Here is a 10,667-nt window from a genome sequence, read left to right on the forward strand (position 1 = left end):
TAGCACAATTAGTTTAATTTGCTTTATTACCCTTTCTATCTGGGTAAGTTAGGTATAAAATTAGGCGATTCAGGTTTGGACACGTCTGCTGTCAGCTAAAGAAAAATGAATGAAATAATTAAACCAGGAGCCAGCATGTAAATATCAGCACTATGTTGCACATGCAAATGGAGTGTAGTCAAGGGAAAAGGATCTTGTATCTAAAATCACACATACTACTGGCAATGATGAAAACATGTTAATTTAAAAGAGCAAAAGAAAAGCTTTGTTGATATGTTGTAATATTTCCTGTAAAATTCCCTTTTTTCTTCTTTTTTTTAAAGCTTTTCCTTCACTCCTGACTCTGCCCCGAAATAATAAACATATTTGGGTAAGAAATGAGTGAAAGTGTATGGGTATTTTAAAATCATGGATACTCCTTGTGGAGGCAGAAAAGATGGTAACATGTCAAAAGTTCTGCGTTTTGGTATATTGGCGCCAGACATAAACTCACACGACCTTGTTGATTATTAGGTTATTTTAAAAAAAATTTCCTAAAGTCCACTGAGTTTGTTTGTTTGTTTTTTTTGTTTGTTTTTGGGACAGTTTTGAATTCTGGCGTAACATAGTTCAATTAAACTGTTATGGCTTTTTGGTTTTGCTGTGCCACCTCAAGGTTATTAGTGGCCCCAAATTGGCAAAGATTTACAGAAATCTTTGGAGATACCCCTGGCAACTCCCCATTGTGCTTTTATTAGTTTACCAACATCCTACAAATAAAAAAAATGACTTTTGGACAATTTATTATCTTTATAAGTGATTAAACTAGAAAACTATACAGATTTAAGATTATGTTGCAGATGGCTTTTAAGGGAAAAAAGTTACAGAGGTTAGAGGGTAAAACTGAATATTCCCAATCTAAAGGGCAATTATTACTTTCAGTAACAGTTTTCTGCGGAGTTACCGTTTTTTCTTTTTTCCAACAATGATGTTTCAGTCATGAAAATGACTATAACGCTGACGCTCAGTAGGGGTCTCAAAAAAGTAGGTGGGTGCTTGGTGTGTGACATCATTATAGGACAAAAAGAGTCGCTGGAGGAAGAGAAGGCACCAATCAATAGAAGCACTGCGGTGCGGCACTCTCCCACTCGCAGCAACAACTTCTAGAGGGCTGGCACTTCAGTGCGCTTCTCTCTCTAACTTTCAGCGCCGCTTCACTTTGACTTCAGCGAGCTCTTCGCCCCTCTAAGATGCGCAGACAAGATTCCTTAGACTTTCATCGATTATGCCAACGAGTTTCCACATAGACTCAACATAGACTATTTCCCCCCCCTCTACGTATATAACTGAACAAAACCTAACTCAACTCACAGCTGGTGAGAATATGTGGCAATCGGTGAACGGCATGGGCTGTCTTTGGTCCTCCAAGGGTAAACAGCGTGGATTAAACACGAATTAATGTGGAATTTATCGGAGCCCAAAGGTGGAACGACGACCGGACACAGCGCTTTCTCGTCAGGTAAGGAGTAACTGGTGAATTTGTCAAACTACTAAAATAACATTTTGAGAAGTTTTTTAATAATTCCTCAAAGAAAATTTATCTTTACAATTTGTACTTTGCTCCCTTTTCTTAGAAAAGTTAGAGGGCGTTTTTATTGAACAATAAACAGTAAAGGAGCAGATGACAAAAAATGTTAATGTAAAAATTGTGCCGCTCGGATAGTATTTAGTTTTTGAAGTTTTTCACGAGCTTTACCAGGGTACATCTGGCTTTGGTACTCACGTCAGATCTAACACCTGCAAGCCTCTTGAAGTAACTCTATCCATTATGATTACATGACCGTCAAAAGCCTCTGCAAACAATGCCGTCTGACTGTAATGCTGCTGTTGCTGTGGATAATGTAATCTCTTTTCCCTAATACTCCTTGTGATCTTTCGCTCTGCACGTTTTTTCTTTTCTATTCAAATCACATCATCGAACATGGTTTCTTATCTCTCCTATCTGGAGACCGTATGTCGGCAGCCTCCTCCTTCCCCACCCGCCCCCCATCTAAAGCGCTTTGAATTTGGTTTGTCCACGTCTGTCATTAATTTTTCGCCTTGATATTTTTATGAATGAGTTCGTGTTAAGCCCAAACCCCCGGGGCGCAGTACAGCCGGTGGGGTTTGTCTCTGTTCTACATCAAAGTGGAAAAAGGTGTCTCCTATTCAAACTGTATGGAGATCACAAAGTGTTTGGGAAGTCCCAGCATGTCAATACTTCCGTGCCAGTGTGCTGACAGAAACCAACTCTTTCCACAGGGACTGACTGATCATGGTCGCCGTGGTCCGCTCTCTCATGGTACTGCTGCTCGCTCAGGTGTTGCTGGAAGGTGCTGCGGGACTCATCCCCGAGGTCGGCCGGAGGAAGTACAGCGAATCTGGGAAGCAGAGCCCGGAGCGGTCGGAGAGCTTCCTCAACGAGTTCGAGCTTCGGCTTCTCAACATGTTCGGGTTGGGGCGCAGACCCACCCCCAGCAAGCACGCCGTGGTGCCACAATACATGGTGGACCTTTACCACATGCACTCTGCGAACGGAGACCAGAGCACTAAACGACCCAAGAGCATGGGCAAGCACGCAGAGAGGGCCGCCAGCAAGGCCAACACGATTAGAAGCTTTCACCATGAAGGTACGTATTACTGACATACCTTCACCTGTCAGCCCTCTCAGACAACCCAAACCCATATTTAAACATGACTCAGTGCGTCAAGCTGAGCTTCAGAGTCTTCGCTGTTTTATGACGGTTTAGTCATTTACGCACGACATGCATTCAAGTTATTTGTAATTCTTAAGAAGAAAAAAAATGTTAAAGTGACTCGATTTATAAACAAGAACCTCACGCACAATTTAACCAGCTCTCTTATATGCAGTGATGCAACGGCAAAACTAACACGCCTCTAGCAGCTGTCACAGGCTTCACAAACATCAAGGGGTAGCGGTATCCCTGGGGTAATTTGTTTCTTAATAATTGATGGTGTTTGCGTGGGCTGTGAAAACTGTTTTTCCAGACACGCACCACAGGAACGGGATAAAGGGCGGTGTACGTTTTTGCGCAGGTGAGAGACATCACCCTGTAACTTCAAAAACACCCCGCATTAAAGCAGCACGAACCGGGACAAAGTCATCGTGTCAGACTGAGTCATTTTTAACAAGACTGAAATTATTTGTTTGTAACCGTGGAAAGGAGGGGGTTGCCTCCTTTTTCTTTCCAAATCGGCTCTCTCCGTCTCCCTCTCTCTCTCCCTGATGTGCGCAATTACGCACCTTCCTGTATCACCATAACTGCTCTCTCAGTCTAAGGGACACGTGGTGATTTCTGGAGTGAATTTTTCAGTTTAACTCCATAATAAAAGGGCTGCTAAGATGGAACAAAAATGGAATAAAGCAATCATTTTGTTACATTATTAAAGCGATTGTTAAAGTTGTTTTTATTTAACTATCTCTCGATGAAATTAAAACAAAAATATTTTTTAGATATTATTACATATTGCTTTGCGTACAGACTTGATGTCAACTAAAGCCTGCAGTAGCTTTATAGGCACTATTCCACTTCCTATCATCCAAGTAGTTCTTTGTGCAGCATTCACATTACTAAGTCCACTGGGGCCCTACACAGAGTCCTCATACAGAGTCCTGTGTTTGACTGGAGAAGTTTCCATCAGGGTGAGTCAGAGGGGTGGTTGAGTGGTTGCTTGGGTGCTCTCCAAAGCCCTGGTGCAATGACACCAAGTGGCTAAACTGACACACTACAAACAATCCTGGCCTGAGCTGCAGGGCTGCTCCCAGCTGACTTCTGGAAACATCTGCTCTCAGCCAACACACCTTGACACCACTGGCCATTAGAAATGAGTTTAGACTGTATTTACACATGCAGCCCCTAGATTTTTTTTATATTTTTTTTTGCCTTAACTTTCAGGGCTACATGGTTCCTACTCTTCATGTGTCATGTCAATGACATTGTCGTGTTTGTTGTGCCGTATAATAAGCATGCATGAACAAATGTTAATGCAACTCATAAAAGCAAACATGAGCCATTCATCTCGCCTGCCATTTGATATTCAGTTTTCTCGGATAATTAGACTCGCTGCAATCAGTTTTCAAAAGTAACCGATTTCCATGCCAAACAGAACATTTTCACTATTACAAGGGAAGCAATTGCCAGCAACAGATCTTAAATGAATGATCTGACATTAGCTTTTATCTCCTATTTTGGCACACAGCACAAAAAGAAATTAGGAATGTCGATGCACTCATATCTGCGGTTCACACGCTTTTGACAAGCCTAAGCATGTTCACAAAGCAGTCTCAGAGAGATTGAAAACACTGTAGCAGAACCAAACAGAGAAAACAGTGACAAAAGAATAGACGGCAAGAAAAGAGGATTTGGGGGCTAAGAGAACAGAGAGAAAATGGGATTTGGGTGCCGATGAAGAAAAGGAAGAGCCGGATCGAAAACCCGAAGAGAGGGAACGAGACACAGGGGGTTTTCCCACATCAAATGAGAAGTGATGAGTCTAATTGAGCTCTTTGTGCCTTTGGAGGGAGGTTTAGGATGAGATGGTGGAATTTCCTAAATGCCTCCTTTGAAAAGCTAATAGTTTTAAGGTTTGTGTTTACTTTGCCACACCAAACAGATTAAAATGATGGCCTATACATTTTCTATGATCTTTATAAAGTAAGAGTTCAAAGCAGGGCTGCCTGAAAGAAAATTGCAGCTTTTACTAACACTTCTGTCATTTACCGTATCCCATTGAGGGGAATGCCAGTTAACTTAAGTGTAAGAGTTACTTTCATATGCCTCAGGACTGTTAAGAGTAGATATATAAACGATAGAACAAAGAATCTCCAAGTTTATGGACAATTTGTTTGTAAATTCCTCCCCAGAGCAATAATCATGTAAAAAAAGTCATAAGGATACTGGCAGCTTCAGCTTCTTTTGCATTTTTTAAGAATCATTTTTACATAGACCAATTTCTGACTGTCAGTAATCAACTTTGATCATAGTTCATTGCTTACGCAGAAGGAAGTTTTCTACAGTGACCAATTGTCTATGCAAATGAGCCGTCTGACGGCTGGCTAACTGATCTGTCTGATCTTATCAGAAAATGTTAGCACACTGCTTTCATCCTTTGACATTTAGCTTGAAGATTTCAAAAGCTTGACTTTAATGAGTGTTTTACATCTTAATTGCCATTTGTTTGAGTTATACCTGATAGACTGATTCTAATTGCTTAACGGTGGCCCACACCAACACTGTTTAATCTTTTGGTATAGCTTGAATCTACTGCTCTAACAATGAGATCTCCGTCAGTGTATATCTGGAATGTGAGGAAAATAATAATTTTCATGTCAGTAATAATGCCTTTAATAATAAGTATTTACTTGTTAATCAAACTTTTGTTTGCACAATCTTACACTATGGCTGTCTATGTTGTTTCCTGTAGAATCAATGGAGGCACTGGCCAGTCTGAAAAGCAAAACAACCCAGCAATTCTACTTCAACCTCACGTCTATCCCTAAAGAGGAGCTCATAACCTCTGCAGAGCTCCGCATTTACAGGGATCAGGTCATTGGATCTGCACCTCCTAAGAACAGCAGCTCTACTAGTGGTGCTCTTGCTGGAGGCCTCCATCGTATCAACATCTATGAGATCTTCAGAGTACCAATAGGCTCCAACAGCACAGAACCTCTGGTCCGTCTGCTAGACACCAGGCTTGTTCAGGACTCTTTGAGCCGCTGGGAGAGTTTTGACGTGAGTCCTGCTGTATCTGAATGGACTTCAGGGAATGGGCCGAATCATGGCTTCATGGTGGAGGTGCTTCATCCAGAGCAGACAGATAAGGACACAGAGCATTCCCAGAGAAGAAACGGGCACGTCAGGGTGAGCCGGTCCCTGCACCAGGACCAGGACTCATGGCCTCAGGCTCGGCCCCTGCTGGTAACATATGGTCACGACGGCCGTGGGGACTCAGTACTCCATACACGGGGGAAAAGGCAGGCAGCAGTCCGGAAACAACGTAGGAAGCATCAGCAAAAGGCAAGCTGCAAAAGGCATACCTTGTACGTAGATTTCAGTGACGTACAATGGAACGAGTGGATAGTGGCACCCCCAGGCTACCATGCCTACTACTGCCATGGGGAATGTCCCTTTCCATTACCAGACCACCTTAATGCAACTAATCATGCCATTGTGCAGACACTTGTCAACTCAGTAAACTCAAACATTCCCAGAGCCTGTTGTGTGCCCACCGAACTCAGCCCCATTTCGTTGCTCTACTTGGACGAATACGAGAAGGTGATTCTGAAAAACTACCAGGATATGGTGGTGGAGGGCTGTGGCTGCAGATGAGAAACAGGTTGTTTGGACACAAAGCGTGAGTGAGCAAGAGAGAGAGAGAAAGACTAAGTGTTTAAGCTCTACTATGGACACCCAGTTTCCCAATGAAGACATTTATTTATATGAAAGAAACAAAATAATAGAGAAGTGAAAGTATATATGAATATATTTATGTCTACATAAAGTTGGGAAAAATAAATGTTTTAATCAAGGGAATATTCCTTTACTGGTTCTGAAAAAGCATTTCTGTTGTACATTTTGAAATGGGTGCAATACCACATGAAGTATAATGCTCAGATGTTTATTTTGTATTTATTTCTATTATAACCACTTTATTTGTAAATAAATAATGTGTATTTATCATTAAAAAAACATGCAATTAGTCCAGTTTTGTAAGATCAGCACCAGCTGTGTCTGAGAAAGGGACTATAAGGTGAAGACGTTAAGATGGGTTTTAAATCCTAACACTACACTAATTGCAACGAAAGCAATGAAATATTTAGGTAAATGTAATTAGAAACTAAAAGCAAAGATCACTAGCGTAACCAGCTGCAGTACAGTGCGGGATCACACGACAATTTACATGCCCATAGATGTAATAGACTCCCATGGGAGGATTATAAAAACAGCCAAGCATGTTTTTATACATTACATGTCACTGCAAAGATTCCTGGGAACAATCTTCCAAGAGCTAGCTCTAGTGTTTATTCTTCTCCAAACCAATATTATCAGAGGAAAAAAAGTGTAACTGCAGCGCTTCTGTGGAAGCTCTGACAGGGTTTATTTACAGTACAATTTGACATTGAAAGACTGCACACTCTGTTGAGACAGGGACAGCAACAAGAACAAATTTCACCAGCATTTTAATTAATTTGGATAAACATATACCTGCACCTGTCTATATGAAGTACACGCTCAGACAAATTGCCACCACAGTGTCTGTCTCTCTTCCTTTGACGTGTTTAAATCATGAGGTTTTAATTAGTTTAAGCTTTCAGGGAAATATATTGCTTCCAAAACAACACAATTGAAGCACATAAGGCATAGTAACAGCAAGAGACTCATGTTTTATAAGAAGTATCTTACAATATAAATCTTGAAAACTTATAATGGGCATTTGAGCTACATGAAAGAACAAATATACAATCTGAATGAAAGAGAACGGCTCAGAACTGCTCCAAATAACATAGAGGAGATATCTTGTGCTGCCATAACATCACTTCAGATAATAAGAGACAAAAGGAAAATCCAAAAGAGTTTTGCGGAGTAAGAATGAGTGTGCTGGCTGCTGTGTTTGCATTAGAAAGGGTTTTGAGGGATCACAGTGCAGCTCGAAATACTTTAAATAGAATGTTTTAATGTGAGTGCACGTTGGGACCGTGGAATGTTGGTTTTCAATCTCAGACACATGCATATGCTTGCATGGAAAACCAACGTGGTTGTTTTTTCAATCATCTATTCAAGGATTTCCTGGTGGGCTTTTTCTCTTCAAAAACAAATGTGCATTAAACAAAGATATGCTTGTTACTTATGTGGGAAACATACATGAAAACATCAAGAAGCCCTGGCGCTTCATATAAAAGATGCAGAAACTCAAACAAAAAAAGTTTCAGTCTATATGAGTTCATGTTTCCTCTGAGTGATCATGCCGATTGAACTTCTCCCCATTCTGTCACTTATAAATCATAAGCCTTAATGTAATTTATTTGATGTGACAGACTAACACAAAGTAGTGCATTACTGTGAAGTAAAAGGAAAACGATAGGTGGCTTTCAAATGTTTTACAAATAAAGATCTGAAAAGTGTGCTGTGTGTTTATATTTAAAAACTTTGAACCATTACTTTGTAGAACCACAGTTACGGCAATTAAAGTTGCAAACCTTTGGGGGTATGGCCCAACAAATATTAAATATGTACAGACTGTAGTATTTACCCAAACTTCAGTACTAAATACTGAAATAGTTCAGTCAGATTAGATGGAGCAAGCCTGTTAACATAGACTCTCACTTGGATTTAGATCTGAACTTTGAGTGGACCATTCTAACATGACTATACTCAAAACATTTCCACTGTATCTGACTGAATGTTTAGGGTCATTAGAAGACGGAGAGACGGTCACCCATCATTTGTAAGCAGTTTCCCTGTCCCTGCTAAAGAAAAGCATGCTAATAGCAGGAAGCTACCACTATATTTTACTGTGGGGATTTTGTGTTCAGGGTTATGTACAGTGTCCGTTTTCTGCTGCAAAAAGTAAAATTTTGATCTAAAGACCCTTCTTAAGTATATATGTTGTATCATCTACATTTGGTGGAGCATCTACATATTTCTTCTTGGCATACTTCTGTTATCATTCACTAACTACAAGGGCAAACATTAGTTAATCAGCAGATTATCCCAAGGATGTGGATCTCAGTATCTCATCCACAGTGAACATGAGCATGTAGACTGCTTCTCTGATTAATCCTCTCCTTGCTCTGCTCATCATTTTAGGTAAATAGCCCAGTGTTGTTAGGTTTGTTGATGTACAATTCTCTACATTTTTTTGGGTGATGCACTGCACATTGCTTCCAGATATGTTTAAAGCTTTAGAATATTGTTTGACAAGCTAGCCCTCCTTTAAACGTGACGCCTTCATGAGCTTTATGATATTGACTTCACTAATGTTCCTTAATTAACTTCAGTGACGATCATGGAACAGCTGTATTTATACAAACATCAAATTACGCACAAATGGAGTGGATTAAATAATCAGGTCATTTCTGGGGGAAATTGGATGCACTGGTTTTTAGGGTTAATTGATTAAAGGAGGTTAAAGACAAATGAATGCTATCAGATTTTTATGAGTTAAAAGTGGTGAAAACCATGCATCCTTCTCATTCCACTTTCCAGAAATGACCATCTTTATTATTTACTCCATGTAGTCCTACTAAAATTCATTATCATTTTTGATAATCTCACATTAGTGGGACAAAATGTGAAAGAGTTCAATAGGTGTGAATAAGGCACTTTATCAAAGCATGTAACTGTTTAATTTATTGTCTTAAAATTCAAACTCAAACTCTTCAACTTCAATTTTTTGCACTTGTTTTTGTTCTGTCCTCCTTCTCCACCCCCTCTTGGTCCCATCTGGTGTCAATTTTTTCTTTGTAGATCCCACCATACCACAACACTGCACATGAGCTACACATACATCCCCCAGTAGCTGCCCTATTTTAATAGACTTTAGGAGGAAGTCACTTTGTTGGCACACTTAGCAAAAAAATCAACACAGAAAATCTAAACTCCACAACAGTTCCTGCCACAAATTCCAGCAGTAATGGCAAGAGTGGGATGTGGGGATTTTTTGGAGTTAAAAAAAGTGTTAGATTTAGTGGCTTTATAGTTCAAGTCCATAAAGCTTTCATTGGGTTGGGTGGAAATACTGCTCCCAGAGTGGGCGACACATGGGCAGCACTCCCAAAACCCTACTTCTGCACCCCATCCCAGCTGAACTGAGTTTCAGTTGTACTAAAACTCGACCACTGTTTCACCACGTACTGGGGTTTCTCGTTTTGGATCCCTGTTAGTATCAGAAAGCTCCTGGGGGACCACTTCTAAACTTTTCACTAAGAAGAAGGGATCAGGGGTCAAAGTAATAAGGACCAATTATCTCCGCCCATTCTGACTGACTTCCAGGCTCATCACGTCATCATGGTCTAGTGGCTTCAAGTGTGGTCAGCCACTGGATGGAACTGAGGATGTGTTTGTTTTTTACAATCCATTCGTTTTATCCTACTTAGAAACAATCTTTATTTTAGCACCATTTCACCAGAGATGATGATTCAAGATTGCGCTAAAAAACACAGCTGTTAGTCTGTGTATTTAGCAAGTTTCTTTTCACCTGCTGCACAGACATGGACAAAGGCACTTTTTAGAAAACAGATTTTTTTTCCTACCCTCTCTGCGAACATCTGGCAAATCAGTTAAAGGTGTCTTTCACTGTCTTTGTTTACACACAACAGAGTAACCACACAACTGATGTACATAACACTAGGAGCTGGGGCCCACTAGCATGGCAAGACTCATTCATTTTGTTTGTTGCACAGCAAACCTCACCAAAACTGTCTGCAGTTACAAACAACCTGAATCTTAAGGGTTATAAAATCAGATTTCCAGATTTCTGGCTGGCTCAGAATTGGAAAATATGCAGCTGTGCTGTGCATCTTTGATGAAACAGAGGGCTCCTGAGATTTCAATGGGCTGTGTGCCAAAGTGGAAGATGAAAATTAGGAGAAATATAAAGAGAAAGCTGCCACTTTAGAGTCTTTTTGC

General features: G+C 40.4%; 1 protein-coding gene across 2 annotated transcripts; it reads left to right on the forward strand.

Moving 5' to 3' along the window:
• Positions 1-1,113: 1,113 nt before the first annotated feature.
• bmp2b (bone morphogenetic protein 2b) lies at positions 1,114-8,160 on the forward strand. 2 transcript variants are annotated; one of them, XM_044106043.1, is made up of 3 exons: positions 1,114-1,498; positions 2,281-2,648; positions 5,464-8,160. In XM_044106043.1, exons 2-3 carry the CDS (start codon positions 2,294-2,296, stop codon positions 6,366-6,368), a joined length of 1,260 nt encoding a protein of 419 aa, XP_043961978.1. In that variant the 5' UTR covers positions 1,114-1,498; positions 2,281-2,293; the 3' UTR covers positions 6,369-8,160. The 2 variants fall into 2 exon arrangements, with proteins under 2 accessions (XP_043961978.1, XP_043961979.1); XM_044106044.1 differs by having other exon boundaries at positions 2,339-2,648.
• Positions 8,161-10,667: the final 2,507 nt, after the last annotated feature.

The sequence above is a fragment of the Gambusia affinis genome, linkage group LG22, assembly GCF_019740435.1.
Source record: "Gambusia affinis linkage group LG22, SWU_Gaff_1.0, whole genome shotgun sequence".
Lineage (NCBI taxonomy): Eukaryota > Metazoa > Chordata > Actinopteri > Cyprinodontiformes > Poeciliidae > Gambusia > Gambusia affinis.

Bases quoted from the DNA above. Each gene is read 5' to 3' on its own strand.
- bmp2b (XM_044106043.1), top strand. From the start codon at position 2,294: ATGGTCGCCGTGGTCCGCTCTCTCATGGTACTGCTGCTCGCTCAGGTG. The intron at 2,649-5,463 runs GTACGTATTACT...TGTTTCCTGTAG, and splicing joins TAGAAGCTTTCACCATGAAG to AATCAATGGAGGCACTGGCC.